The sequence below is a fragment of the Suncus etruscus genome, chromosome 10, assembly GCF_024139225.1.
Source record: "Suncus etruscus isolate mSunEtr1 chromosome 10, mSunEtr1.pri.cur, whole genome shotgun sequence".
Classification (NCBI taxonomy): domain Eukaryota; kingdom Metazoa; phylum Chordata; class Mammalia; order Eulipotyphla; family Soricidae; genus Suncus; species Suncus etruscus.
Window position 1 is genome coordinate 93010198 of NC_064857.1, and position 16191 is coordinate 93026388.

At 37.2% G+C, this 16191-nt stretch overlaps 1 protein-coding gene across 1 annotated transcript in view; it reads right to left on the minus strand.

Moving 5' to 3' along the window:
* Window positions 1-16191, minus strand: part of FBN1 (fibrillin 1) — a 271458-nt gene that overhangs the window by 118003 nt on the left and 137264 nt on the right. The window contains exons 8-10 of the mRNA XM_049782524.1: window positions 14229-14354; window positions 5629-5754; window positions 1092-1250 (exon numbers count right to left, since the gene is read on the minus strand). Of these exons, the coding sequence (XP_049638481.1) occupies window positions 1092-1250; window positions 5629-5754; window positions 14229-14354 (411 nt within the window). The remainder of the gene's footprint in view (window positions 1-1091; window positions 1251-5628; window positions 5755-14228; window positions 14355-16191) is intronic.

Sequence of the window (16191 nt, forward strand, 5' to 3'; positions counted from 1 at the left end):
CAAACACAATCATGTATGTAATAAAGTTGTTTAAATAAAGAAAAAGTGGGAAAAAAGAAATGAATTTATAAATGCACATACTGAATTAAGGGGAAGTTTAATCACTTAACTAGAAACTCAAGTTACTATAAAAATCTAGAATTGAAATATAAACTAAAATTGGATCTCACTCCAAATATTAAGCAGTGACATTTTATTTTTAAGATATAGCATAATCTGGTTCATTGGAGTTTGAATAACTTCATCCTGGGAAACTTTTCTGAACAACCTTTCCCTCCATTTTATTCATCAACATCATGATAGTTATCATAATTATAAAATATATTTATCAACACATTATATAAAAATTATTATTTTATGTTAGCCACTGAGATTTACAATTTTAAATTACTATAAATGAATGGATTTTATGCATCCAACATTTCAGTACCAGATTCTCCACCATAGTGCTTATTTCCTTCTACCACTGTATCGAGGTCTCTCCATCCATATCTGGCCTTCACCATCCACCCCCCCCCCCACACACACACACCATACCACCTAACAGAGTTTGCCTTTACACAATTATTTTTAGTTAAACTTCAATGAGGTTTTGCTTTGGGAAATGTATGTGTCTTGGAAACCAGTTAAGAGGCTGCTGCAAAACTAAAAATGAAAAGAAATGAGCTTTATAGGGAAATAAGAATATGCCAAATAAAGGATATATGGAGAAGAACAAAAGTCAATAGAACTTGGCCACAGGGAAGAGGGAGGCATCCCATATTAGAGAAGCAGGAAATGTGTTTCCAAAATAACTCACCAAAAAGGCGTTAGAAGAGTTGGAATTTTTTTCTGTTGAATCTCTGACGTCCACATTGAGAGCCCAAAGAAATAAGAGAGAGTAAGAGGCAAGAAGTGGATAAAAGCAAGCTGTGGGGAAAGCAGCACCTGAGCAAAGGATTATTGTAAAGTCTTTTATTTATAACTTCCTATGTGGAGAAGAGTCCTTGAAATCACGGTCAGTTGCTTGGGTAGCCAAGCCTCACATGTACTGCCTTTAGTCCTCTGAGGTTTAAGCTGGTATAGCTACAGAAGACTTGATACCATCTTACCTGTTTGTCTGATAGGACATATCTCAGGGGCGACTGTGACCCCTGGAGACCAACATCGGCCAGTGTCACAGCAACACTGCATTTTGGTGATGGACTGCGGCATCTGGTTAGAACAGCGCCCGTTTGTCAGGCCTGCATAACAGTATCCTGGGCGGACATCTGCAAGAATAAAGAAGCATCCACAAATTAGCGAGACCCATTTGTCTCAGCTTTCCCCTTGCCAGCACTTCTACACTCAGTATGAGTGCCCTGGCAGAAGGAAATCACACTCCTGCATCCTGGAAGGGCATCTGCACACACCCTTCAGAACAATGCTCTACCAGAAATCCCCTCGTCTCACACCTTTTGCCCCTTTGAGCTGGTGCACTTGGCCCAAGTCCCACATTCCATCCCCAAGGTGGGAACAAGTGATTACAACCATATGTGCAATAGGAAAAAAATGACTAAGAAAATCACTGTCAGTGACAGTTAATTAGGTAGAATGACCTATGCCTACACTGAGGGGGAACTGTGTTGTCATTAGTTTCAAACTACTTGGTTCAAGCAACTTTAGAAAAATACCGATATATATTTACTTTTAAAGGATTTAAAACAACTGCCTTAACTCAGCCCTATCTTCCCTCTTTCTAAAAGATCATTCTTATTTTTTCAGTCTAAAATTGTGAATTAGATTAGTGAAGGATTTTGTTTGGTTTGGTTTGGTTTGGTTGTTTATTCTTGTTTTGGGATTTCACCCAGAGATGCTCAGTGCTTACTCCTAGTTCTGCACTCAGAAATTGATCCTGGAGGACTTGAGGTACTGTATGAGATTCTGGGTATTAAAAATGATTTGACAGCATTTAAGCCAAACATTCTACCAGCTGTACTATCACTCTGGCCTGATTTGTTGTTGGTGGTTTTTAAAGAATTGAGCTACTTCACCATCCAATTGTTAACCAAGAGTTCCTTTTGTCCTGGAGCATGATCTGATTTTCCAAAGCACTAATTATTTACAAGTTCAAAAATGTATATGATTTCAAGTTATTAATCCCATGGGCTCCAAGAGTTCTGGATTGATTTTCTTTTGGCAGAAAGATATCTACTCAGAGCCACGTGGGAAGACATCATTCCACAGATCCCTTTTATTAGGTTACCTCATGTCTGACTCTCATTGACACTGGATGGAATACCAGAAAGGAGCCCATAAGAGAGGAGAAACCAAATGACTCTTGGACCCTGGAAATAGCACCAGGAACCAGAGAAGGCAGAAAGCCAAGTTTGAAACACCTTGACTGACCTCGCATGTGTTGAAAATGTCCCTAAATGTACATCTGCACAGTTTATTTGAAAAAATGTTTGAAACACAAACAATAGTTTAACTATGCTTATTTAAAGGAACAGAAGTGACAATTCCTCTTGGAAAGCAAAGAGGATATGGGGGAAGTCCATTGGGTTGTAACTGGTAGTGTTAACAGAACATGTGGTATCAAACATGGCATCAAACATGGAGTACTGTGCATGCCAGGCATGTACTCTTAAATGATCTCTCCAGCATAAGCAATATTTTCACAGTCAAATATTTATCCCTATGTTTTATGTAAGTCTACCTATTAAGAAGCAAGTTTTCACACAAAGGATTATACATAGGTATAATAGCGTTCATCTACTTCTTTCTTAAGAAACACAGCCTTCATATCTTGGAAATTGCAGTAAATTAGCCAGAAGAAATATTTAAAGCCAAGGCTAATACCTTGGAAACACTTAAATTATTAACATCAAGTAGAAAATGGTTAATAGAAATCTGGAAAAACCATAAGTTAAAATTATGGATCAGCTTTAAAAAAAATTCAAGATTGTGATTTTGAAAAATCACTCTAAACAACCAAAAAGCAAAAATATTCTTCTAAAAAAATTTCTGTAGTCTCAGTTCTAGTATATCTGGTACAATGTAAAGGCTCAACAAAGATGCAGAATAAGTTTTATTCCATTCTGGTCCAAGGCAAATGATTGCAGAGGGAGGGAAGGCAGACAAGGAATGCCCTGTGAAGCTGTAGGCTTTGACACCCCATTGAAAAAGGAGAAATAAAAAAAAAAAGGAGAAATAGAATTTTGTATACTCTCATTTGTTTGACCTTAAGTCACTTAAACTGTACTGACTCATGGATTAGTAAATATTTTGGACACAGAAAACAAAGGCTGTTAAGGAAGGAAAGAATGAAATGTCCAACAGTAGCTTCTGTCTCTAAATTTCAGCTTCTTCCTATATCCATTTCCATCACAAACATGATGTGATATAATTCCCTTAAAATGTTACAACTAAGAGATGGCATATAAATCTTAATAGAAATATTAACTAGATTATTATTAAATTATTAAATTACTATAAATCTTACTCTTTCTTAATCTGTAAATAGTATGGATGTACTTGACAAAAAAAGACAAACTTTTTCTGTAATTCTTCTCGGGGGGAATACTTCCCAAATAATGCTCAGGGATCTCAGGGACCACTCCTAGTAATACTTGGCCCAGCTCTGTTGATCCAATAGTTCAGTGTTAAGGCTAGATGGTTCTGGGGGCTACTCAGGGGTGTTTGAGAGGCTATGTTGTGCCAGGTATTGAAGTCGGAGCCTCAAGCATCCTTCTAACCTTTGAACCAATTCCCTAGTCCCAGAAAAGAAATTCTAAACTATAAATCATGTAATTTATAGCTGTAAACATTTCAGTATACTTCTTGAGGGTCAAAAATATATATCTAACTACTAACTGGCCAGAACTAAACTTCTTATGTATGTCTCTACTTGTCTACTGAAGACCACCTGTTAACCTTTTGAAGAGTAAAGAACTACAAGTATCTCACTTTTTCACTCCTGCTCCAATTCCTTTGGGTAGAACCTGGAAATTCAGGCACCACTGGTATTTCTAAGGAATGATTTAGCTGTATCTCCCTCAATGGACGTGTTCATTAAAATTCTCAACAGTAAGCATCTTCCCTCAGCTTTTATTATGTGACTAAACAAAAAAGAATTCAGGATTTCAAGTGTAATTCAGTTTGGGCCAGAAATTCATGGAATGTGGTAAGGAGACGAAGTTGTCTCTTTGAAAATTTATGCCAGGGAAAAAAAAGCCAAAGACACCAGTCACTTTTCTCCAAGCCCTTGTGCCACAGAATTCCTCACTCTGCTATATTAATAAAGAATCATTCACTGGGTAATCACTGGATACTTACTGAGTGTCTATATATTCACAGATTTGTGTAGAAAAACATCAGGGATATGAGAATAGTAGTTGAGAGCTTACAATTTACTTAGGAAGATTAAAAAAATGCAGCCAAGCAGAATTTTCCTCTAAGGTCACATTTAAGAAGCATATCCTCAAGTAAGGGAGAAACTGCTTTCAGATAAACTGACTTAAGACAACTCCCTACATATAGAACCAGAATGGATGCTCAAAGTGAGGTATCATTTGTGAAGAGCATCCTGAGTGCAGCATCTTTGATCAAAGGCATAAAAGAAACAAAACAAATGACTCATTGGGAATAAGAGGCAGGACTAATTTGATAAGTGAGGTTTGAAGGGATCAGAAGGAATACCTCCCTTTGAACACTAAACTGTGACCTTCAATCTTGAATATATATTTTTTATTTTTCGGGCCACACTTGGTGACGCTCAGGGGCTACTTCTGGCAATGCTCTCAGAAATCACTCCTGGCTTGGGGGAACTATACTGGATGCCGGGGGATCGAACCTTGGTCTGTCCTGGGATAAGCGCATGCAAGGCAAACGCCCTACTGCTGCACCACCACTCCAGTCCCATAAATTTGAATTTTATTCTAGAATACTGAACTGGAAAGAAAGTCTTAGCAATGTCTCAGTGGTTGTCAAATATATTTTCTTCAAACAACAGAATCTTTTATTTACTTGAAATTTTACATGGGTGCCCAATACCCAACCAGAAAAAAAAGTACAGCTTCTTAGAGTATCTATAAGTGGGGTGTGAGTCAGAGACAGGAGACTCCTGGCTTTGCCTTTCTCTTTCTCTAGCTCTACTCCAAATACAGCTGAAGAATCCATAGTATACAGACCAAACCTGCCAATTTCTATGTCCTTTGCAACTTAGGAGTTTGGAAGAAAAAGAGTTAGTCAATCAAAACACTCTTTGAGAAAGAAAAATTTGACATGGTGGCTTATATGAAAACCAGGGAGTTGAGAGAATAATTAAGAGATTATTTTAAAACTTGAGACCTGAATTAACATAGGTCCTGGGGGAAAAAAAGAGGAGTTTAGGATGTGTTCCAAGTTTGGCACCTGCCACTCTAAAAATTAATATATAGATGGGAGTGGGGGCCCAGAGGATCTCCTGAAGTATCCTCTCATAGGTGCAAAAATTATAAAATAAGACCACAGATGTTTCTGTTCTTTAAGAGATGCTGAAATGGTCTATAGATTTATATCAACATACATGTAACACCATGTAAGAAATATTGTATAGAGTTATTTAGAAAGAAGTTAATTTTGAAGTTAATTGAGAGAGAAATCAATACCATGCACCATTATACATACCTATGCATCTGGTGCCATCAGAAGAGGTGTAAAATCCAGGGGGGCATTTGCAAAAGAAACTGCTGACTGTGTTTGTACATTCTCCCCCTTCACAGATTCCAGGAATGGTGCTGCATTCATCAATATCTGGAACATGAAAAGGGTTTCAGTACTCATAGAATCTATTGTGAAAGTTCTCAGCACTTGGGTTAACACTAATCACATCATAACCCCCCAAACTGCAATCTTTGTTAAATAAAATCTGCATTTTAAAAAGAGAAATCCATTATTATTTAAAAAAAATAAAATAATAAAAAAGAACAATCCAATAGGTATTTTCCTCTCAACACAGGCTTTTTCAAGGAATTTCCAAATTTAAGATATTAGAGCCAAATAAAAGAAGCCCCCTTTAACTGTAAAATTATCTATTGTTTTTACCAACTAGTCACAGCATGTTAATAATCCAATGCCATTTATTTTAAAATCTTATTTTCCATGTTGTGCACCGAATTAAGCTTCCACTCTAGATTCTCCATTATCAATGCCTTTCAAATTTATTTTCTCCAAAACATGTATCAAAATCCAATGGAGAAAATCATGTGGTCTGAGTGCTGATCAACACTTGGTCAGCTTAAGGTTCTAAAGGCAACAAAACTGCTATTCGAGCAATTTCTGTGAGTTCAATGGTGAGTGTGATGGGCACTGGTTTCTCCACCCAGCTGAGAAGATTTAATATCCAAGAGCTGGAGTTCACCTTAGCTTAGAGACCAACACCTTAGCTTAGAGACCAACCACTCCCAAGTTTTCCCATTCCCAGATGCTCAGATCCAATGTCTAATGGCATATGAGTGAAAATGGTCTGGTCACTTTGCTCAATAGGTCACTTTGCTCAGTAGCACCATAAGTCCCTAAGTTTCATGTGGAGGCTGGAGTCAGTTATCATTCAGGTCTCTAGAGCACTTGTCTCCTCCAAGAAAGTAGTAAACTTCCCTTCAGGCAAATCAGACCATTATTCTTAAGGGAAACTTTCAACAGCCATAACCATACACTGACAGCTGTCAAGAGAAGTGGCACCAGAAAAAGGAGAGAAGATATCGAGAACATCCTGTTTAGGCTAAAAGTAAACTCAGGGCACCGGAGTGCTGCAAAACTGACTCTCTCACAAAAGGGGTACTTTTGGACTGATCTAAGAAACAGTGTGGTTTGCCTCTAGTTTATTGGGACTATTGCAATAGCCAGATGAACACTTTTGGAAATCAGAATATGAAAGGTGAAAAATAGGAACATTTTTTTTCAGTTTAAGTACTACTCTTCAATTATAAAACAAAATTAAGTTCTAAGTGAGCCAGATTCAAGTGTCAACTGAATCAAATTCACCCTGTTATTCAAAAAAAGCACCAGTGACACTATTTACATGCAATTTAACCTTTTTAAAAGCAAACTCCCCATTCTTCCTTGCTAGAGGAGAGGCTAACCCAAACAATATTTTACTGCTTATATTAGAGTTGATGTTAACATAAACAGGATTGTCATTGTGAAGTTGTGTAATGGTAAAGGTGCATATTCTAGTCGGACAGATATAAATTTCACTGGAGCCAGTCAGTGAAGGAGTTAGGCAGAGAAAGAGCTAAGGATAGAGTCCACAGCTCCAAGCAATGGCCTAACAACTCAAGGCATATTTAAAAACAGTTCTTTAACTCCAATTACCAGCACACCCATACTTCAAACCTACAAAATCTGAAAAAGTATAACAAAGCTCATACAAGATTCAACCTCATTAAAGGGAAGGGGAAGGTACAACTGTCATACAAAGGTAATTAGAAGAATGCATTTTACTTTACTAAAAGATAGCAGCTGAATCATATAACAACCATCGAAGCTCATATGATGAGATATAAGTCTCTATTCAAAAATGTTTCTCCACCCTGTTAATGAAAATGCCATCTACTATCCTTACCAGGGTCAACTTTACCAATATCTAAAGAGAATATTGAGTGAACAAAGAACATAATTTAAAAATTATATCAAAGAATATAATTTAAAAATGACACCAGAATTAGCTTTGGCAGAATAAACTAAATGTTTTTTTAGTTTGTTTGTTTTTTGTTTGTTTGTTTTGGTTTTTGGGCTACAGCTGATGACGCTCAGCGGTTACTCCTGGTTATGAGCTCAGAAATCAGTTTTGGCTTGAGTGACCATATGGGACATTGGGGATTGAACCCAGGTCCGTCCTGGGTCAGCTGTGTGCAAGGCAAATGCCCTACCGCTGCACCACTGCTCTGATCCCATAAAATAACTGTCTTTCATATGCTGAGTAGGTTATATTTGGTCTCTTAACTGAAGATAATGACAAAATAGTAGTCATATATTGTCAAAATGCTTTCATGCAATCCTCCCATGTCGGTCTGACTGTAAGGCCTGTTTACTGTCATTCTGTTGCCCAAGACACAGTTTGGAACAGGGGCCTTCAGAAAATAGGGATGTGTGAAAACCCCAAGAAATGGAAAGAGGCTCATTTCGTGGGGAGGCCACACCTGGCTATGCTCATAGGTTACTCCTGACTCTGGGCTCAGAAAGCGCTCCTGGCAGGCTCCGGGAACCATATAGGATGCTGGGGAAGGACAAGGATCCTACCACTATAATATTGCTCCAGCCCCAGAGAGGCTCATTTTTTAATTATCTCCAACTAAGCTCTGGGCATGGGACGGTGATTTGACTTAGGTGCATATGTTCAAGGTTAACAGGATATCAACCTCCCTAATTTTCCCAAATTTTCAATTTGTAGGAGTGCAAATGGCTCTGGATTCCCACCCATGTCTTCCACAGAGCCACACCTTTTCTTTCATGCATCTGGAACCTATTGGCTTCCAACATTGATTGTTTTACAGTGATAGATCAGGCCATTAGATGTATCAAACTGGCTAGAGTAGGATTTCCTGGTGGCAAAGTTGGGAATAAAACATTTGAATCCAAATAACTTGAGCTCTGACATTCATCCATAGTAATTCAATTTCTGGGTTGTTTCTACATTGTGTTTTGCTCCTTTCAATATTTTAGGATTCTTGAAATGAGAATTGGAAGCATGGCATTCTCCGTGTTTCTGGATGTCAGTCTGTACTGCTCACCAGCTCCTGCTTTCTTGAGGGAAAGCAGAGCTACTAGAAAGTAATTGTCCTTTGGTAGTTGCCAGCCCTCTGGCTCCTTTCTGTGGGTCCCGTTAGGCACACAAACAGTAAGTATCCTCATTCTGGTATGTAGCCCTGGTCTTCATTCTTTGCATCCTTCTGCCTCACATCCTCTCTCTGGCAGCCCTCCCAACTCTGGGTCACCTTTCTATCCAGAGGCTTCTATAGCAGGAAGGGAGAAAGAATTATGGGAGGTAGGTGAACTAGAGCTTGGTTTCCAATCTGAGACAGGCATCTTTGAAATGCCTCATCATCTAGGTGCTCCATTCACAATCTTGATCTTGTATTTTAGGACAAAGGGACCAGAGAAACTATTGGTAGTTATTTTGATCCCAGCTGTCTATATTATTAACAATTAAGTAGGGGCTGGACTGGAAAGATAGCTCAAAGGGTTAGAGTGAATGCCTTGCATACTCAAGTTTAATCCCTGACACCACATGGCTTCCTATCAGCTCTGTCCTGAAGTTGTGACCCTGAGGGTCCTCAGTATTGCTGAACCCAAGCATTGAACTAACCTGTCCCATTGGCCAAGTGTCACCAAGAGTGTCACCTCCAAGTTCCTTCACATAACACCCCCCAAAAAAAAAAAACTAAAATTGGAGCAAATTTAGTTTTTTGGACAATGTGTAACACTTATGATTAGAATAAAACTGAGCTTTTTAGATGTATTTTGCTTTATTAAACACAAATAATTCAGGGTGAAAATGTGTCTGAAAAGGAAAAAAGATGTTTCTTTAAGTCCTGCTGAAAACAAAAGCAACAAAAGTCAGTCTCACTATTTGAATGCCCTCATTGTCAGAACTGGGACCAGATCAACTTTATTCCCAGGGCTCTAATCCTGTACCATGTAGATTTTGTTAGCAGTTTTGCAGGGACCCTGTGACCCTAAACTGTAAGAATCAAGGGACTGCCACTAGTTATGGAAGATGGAGTTCCCCTCTGAAGCAATGGACCAAGAAGCCCAGGAAATTTTTCTTGGTGCCTGATAGTAATCAGATAAATAAATTGTCATTATTACAGTAAAAGGAATTCTTAAGGGTTTGAGATCACAGACTAGGTTAGAGAACACAGTGTTTTTTTTTTAAATTAGTAATCTTTATTTAAACAGCTTGATTACAAACATGATTGTGGTTGGGTTTCAGTCATGTAAAGAACACCCCACTTCACCAGTGCAACATTCCCACCACCAATGTCCCAAATCTCCCTCCTCCCCACCCCACTCCCACCTGTACTCTAGACAGGCTTCCTACTTTCCTCATTCATTCACATTGTTATGATAGTTTTCAATGTAGTTATTTCTCTAGCTGCACTCATCACTCTTTGTGGTGAGCTTCATGTAATGAGCTGGAACTTTCAACTCTCCTCTCTTTTGTCTCTGAAAATTATTGCAAGAATATCTTTTATTTGAGAAAACACAGTTTGAGAGCTTCACTTTTTTTTTTTGAGAGCTTCACTTTTTAAAAGCCCTTTACCTCATGCAAAATTGCGATCATTACTAAAGGCTATACTAGGGATACTCTAGATTCCCCAAACAATAAGAATTCAAAAGACTTCTTCCTGAAATAAAGCGTAAACCTTTAATCATACTTTTAATTTTTTAATTTCTTCCCACAGTAACAAAGGAAAGACTCATAAGTTCTTTTGTGTCAATGTTATTGAAACTATCAACAACCAAGGTGGGTAGAAATTTTGTTTCCCTTTAATGTCTAATTTTTTTTATAAATTAACTATCCTTTATCTAAATTTATAAAAATATAATCACTGTTATTAAATTGCATTTATCTTGTTAATTTCTATTTCAAGTGCACCTCATTTTAGATATGCATATAATCTTGGGACAGGACACATTTTTTCCCCAAGAGTCTTGAAAACAAAAAAGACATGTATTAACAGGGAAAAATATTTAACAGGGTAAAATCTCCAAAGAGCGTGCATAAGAAGCAGCTTTCACTGTCACCAAAGAAATCATAGTTTAGATTTTGTGACCTTGCTAAAATAAAGGTTTTATAGACTTGACTTTTTTTTTCCAGCAAGAAATCACTATGTGGACATTTAGGCACCCAATTTGTGCCCATACAACTCAAGAAAAGAGCAATACACAGTAGTAGCAAAGGTTACAAAATCATTTTCATAGCAGTTTCAGATTCTAACAACGTTTTACTGGGACCACTGCTGCGGTTTCATCACTTTCTGAGGTCCAATAGTGGGAAATAAAAGAGGATTGGGGAAGGAGTCTTCTTCACCTTTTTATGAAGATAGGGAAGATTTTTAAAAATTGAATCATTATGGGAAACAGAGTTAAAAAGTTGCTTATTGTTTTCAAGCAGGTCAGATTTTATAGAATTTCTCTATTGACCATGGAGAATCCTATATCCAGAGTTATGCCATTTACATAATGAGGGACATGTTCTGGGGAAAAGCAGTAAAGACCCATCTCTCTATGCTTTCTCCCTATACTTTCTGATTATTTTCTTAGGGAAGACAACATTGAAATGCACTCACTGACCTTAGGCAAGTACACATGAAATATTAATGGGATTTTCCTTCCAATACCAACTTTACCTAAAAAATTAAAACAGGAGATGACATCATTTGAATTTTCTATAATTATAGAAGGAAAGTGAAAAACCTAGCCAAAAATATTCCATTTTTATTTTGTTTCTGACTTCAATACATATCTAGGAAAACTAGGATTTTGAATCATTTTTCTTTCTGAGTATTAAATATGTGTGGCTTTTTGTCTAGTTATTTTTTCTACAAAGTGATTAATGCTGGCTGATGTGAACAGTTGGTCTGAAATAAGGCAAGCAATGCAGGAAAACAATTCAAGTCCTGGCTGGAAGCAATCTTAATTCCAGAAAAACAAAACGCTGACTGGACAAGTCATAGGAACAGTATTTGCCTGAAATTCTGAATTGACTCAATTTCTCCAAGTTGTATATTTTAAATTGAGAAAGGTTAAAAATTTTAAGACCCAATCCAAAACCAATGTGACTTTTTCATAGGATAATGGGCCTTAATGAAGTATAGGAAAAATCCTATACCATAATATGTGAAATATTTACAATATCAGAAAAGTAACTGATAAGTGGAGGCGATGCCTTACAAAGAACTGGGAAAGAAGAAAATGCTATGGTACAGCAAGCAATAAACTGATAATAGAATTAAATTGATAATCAAAGTGAATAAAAGCATCACCTGAGTGAAAATAGAAAGGAAAATTAACATACTCAAGATATAGTTCCTTCATTTATCACATAGAAGGAAAAACTAGATAAGTTACTCGCCACTTTCACGATTAATCTGCAACCTAAATTCTAAAATACATTGACCTGTAAAGATTCTTTGATATCTGAAATTTATTAAAAAGTGCGATTTCTTCAGCAAGACAGCCAGTATTTCTCACAGTTCCTTTAAATAACTGTTCATGTAGCATGTTCAAGAATACATCATTATTGATTATATAGTTAGTGGTTTTAAAATACTCCAATGACCAAGGATAATTCTTTCAATATTAGACTATTCTGGTGCCAAGATGGTGGATATTTAACTTCTTACATGTGACTTATAAATTGTACCTCAAATTTAAAGTGTTCTTTAAATACACTCAGAGGTCAACGAAGTAAAACAACTGATCCCAGATAAATGACTGAGAATGAATGATTCCTCATTGCTAGGGTTTAGGAATAGAAAATACAATATAAGCAATAACTCCTCGCCCTAATACACATGCTGAAATGAAACCTCTTATCACAACATGCAGAGTGGGAAGGTTTATAGAATTATGCCATTTCCAGCAGGTTACTGCAGTAACCTGCAAGTCCACCTGCTGCTCGGCTGCTGCAAGACTGCAAGGGCCTAGTGCTGCAGGCTTGCAGAAGCCCATGGGGCCTGATTGCTCGGAGAGGCCTTGTGTCCATTTAGGGACACCAACCTGTAGCTATAGCCCCCCCCAAGACAGAGAGAGAGAGAGAGAGAGAGAGAGAGAGAGAGAGAGAGAGAGAGAGAGAGAGAGAGAGAGAGAGAGGTAGGAACCAAGTATACTTTTTATTCCTCCTGCAGTCTGAGGCCTGTCTCTGCAGCCTGGGGGTTATTGAAGGTGTGGGGAGCTGGTACAAGAAAAAAAGAAAAAAGGATAGATACAAAGCAGGCAGCGCCTCACTACCAATGATTTATCTCTGGCCCACCATGAGCCAGCAGGCACTGTTGTTACTATCCTGGGCTGTTCTGCAACTGTTAAAATTTTTCCTTTTATACCCTGCATGACAAGGGGACATGTCCAAGGGGCATGTCCAGGGGTGTGTCCAGGTTCAACTGTCATTCAGTGGGGTTACTCAAAGGGCATGTCCAAGTCTGACTGCCATACATCAACAGATTGAGAAATAAATAATAGTGTTTCTACTGAGCTTGGCAAGAGAAGTAGCCCTGAAAATGCCATTACATAATTGTTGGGCTTTTTTTTTTTTTTAATAGATATAAGGTACCCATACTCACTGACAAAAAGGAAGCTGAAACTTACTATGTTCTAGATAGTTCACCCTCACACAATAAAGTATTTACTACACTTGAAAGTTAGGCATCTAAATGGCCAATAAGAACACATTCCCTATACACCAAATCTATAAAGTAAACATAATTTTAAGACACCACCATATCTATACACTAAATATAAGTACATAAATTTCCCCCTTTTTTTCTTTTTGGGTCAAACTCAGTGGTTCTCGAGGGTTATTCTTGGCTTTGCATTCAGTAATTACTCTTGGCAGTAATTCCTGCCATATGGAACTGGGGACCATATGGAATGTTGGGTATCAAACCCAGGTCAGCTGCATACAAGCCAAGCACTCTACCCACTTGGGGGACAATATGGTATGTTTGGATTGAATCTGGGTAGGCTGTGTGCAAGGCAAATGCCTTACCTCCTGTGCTTTTGGTGCTATTACTCAGACCCCCTTGAATCATTTTTTGATTAAAATAAAATGGCTTTCATCTGCTAGACAGAATAGAATATCCTAAACTTGTTCAAGGAACATAAATGTGAGGTAATATATTTCTCAAAAATTTTAACTAAGAAAACATTAGAAGATATATCATTTTAAATGCTATGTAACAGATTTAAATTCATGTCTGTAGAATTATGCAGAAACATGTGTCTTGAACATGTTAATACAAATATTGGTTCAAAACTATTTCATGTTTTAATATTTAATTTGATTCAGATGAACCTCTTACTTTGTGTCTATGGAAGTGGAAAAAGCTGCAGGGATTTTCTGGTTAAATAAAAGAGTTTATTATTCCTGGTAAGAATATTATATATTTACATATTCACAGGAAAGACAAAGACAGAAAGATTTAGAAAATTTGCAAAAATGCTTGTCATTGTCTTGGTTTTGCCCATTCCTCTACCCCTTAAATGCAAAGCATGATATTTCTTACCTTCACATTTTTGTGACACTTCATTAAATTTGTGTCCAGCTGGGCATTTGCACTCAAAAGACCCAACAGTATTAATGCAATTTCCTCCTTGACACAGTCCAGGGATGGCCTGGCATTCATCCACATCTGTCAGATTTTAGAATAGAGAGAGCAAGAGTCATATAAAATTGTTTACAGAAGAAAATGTGATTCTTTGTATACAACTTTATTTTGTTGTATTTTTGTCAATGAATTATTTACCTAAGAGCATTTGAAATGGGTGAAAACTATTTCTTATAACTACATATATAAAATAAATTAACACTTAATACTTAACTATTGTGTTAACAATTAACACTTATACTATATTAAGTCCTAAATATTCTCTATTTTCCCATCTTTCTTCTTCCTTCACTTAAAGAGAATATTTATAACAACTTTCTGGCTTTTACTATATATTTGCTGAAAATAAAAATACAGTGATAAAGAGGGTAATATTAAGAACCAATTATTCAAGAAATCCTTAAAATTAGAATGCAGTGACTTTCTAGAATGACACTTGTTGACTGTATTCAACAATTCAGTTAGAGTAGAAGTAATTTAAGATTTAAAACTGTACAAGACAACGAGTATAGTTTACACAGAGGAAATGGAAAAGGTCGACCTTCCTTCTAGCAAGTGATCCTGGGCATTGAAAACCAAAAATCTTGAGATATTAGATTGTGAAGCAAGAGATCCACAGGCAAATGTGCCATCTCGGCTATTGTATTAATTTCTGGCTGAGCAGCCACAGAGTGTAGCCCTCTTCAGAAAATAAATACTCAAGTGCAGGCCTGCTTTCCAACATATTCTTTCTGCCCAGCAGCTCTTCTCTCACCTCACTTCCTCACTGAAACCTTCTCTTAATCCTTTTTGTCTTCACTGACACCTTTGCTTTCTCAAAAACAGTGTTTCTCATTCATTTATCTCAAAGGAATGAAATCATCAACAAATGTAATGATATTTGCTGTTTTTCAAATAAATTCTCTTTAATACAAGGTCTTCAGAAAAATACCTAGGTGTTTTTTGGGGGGAGAAGTGGGTCAGGATTTGTAGGTTATATGTGGGAACACTCAAGTGCTGTGCTCAAGGGCCAGTCACTCTTGGTGATACTTAGAGGACTGTGTGTAGCGCTGGGCATAGACCAGGGCTGGCTGTGTTCAAGGTAATCTAGTACCGACTGTACTATCTCTACAGTTTCTAGAAAACAGCCTTTTGTACATTTAGTTCAGTGCTCTATCCCCAGCACCTAAAATTTGTGGCCCAATATTTATGAGCCCAAATAATAAACTTCCAGCAACAAAATTAGTGTTTCCAGTCAGAGGATGATAAACATGCTTCCTCCATCTCTTAACTCAGATGACTCAAAAATTTGGTCTAAGGAAAAACTCCCAATGAGGTCGTCTAGTGCTTTGTCCAACTTTTAAGTGTTCTTTTAGAAATCTGGAAGCCTTGTGGGTGTTTTAGTTTTGTTCTCTATTGTGCGAAGCAAGAATATGATTAATCATTAAAAAATCTAATGATCTGTGTCTTTGAGCTGACATACAGAAAAAGGAGTATTAAAAAAGACAACAGTCAATTTTGGGATAAAATATAATTTACTGTTTGAAATGGGGTATTTTGCCCCACAGAGGAATGACTATCTTTGAAATTTGAAATATAGCTACACTATTCTAGAGCAGTTATCACTTTTGTTTTAGACTAGGATTTTCCATTGTTTTGATATATTTAACATGTCTACTAAAATTTTATTTGAGTGGGTCATGACCAACACTGCTTCAATCTCTTACACCACTGGGAATGGCCCTACAGGTATCGAATCACCACTTGGAAGGACCCAAAAATGCTACCTGATATTAAGACTGTAGATATAAGCAAAACAAGAGGATCTTGGAGATTTTAGATTTTGTCCAAGAGGAAATAAATATTCTCCATTGGATATGCT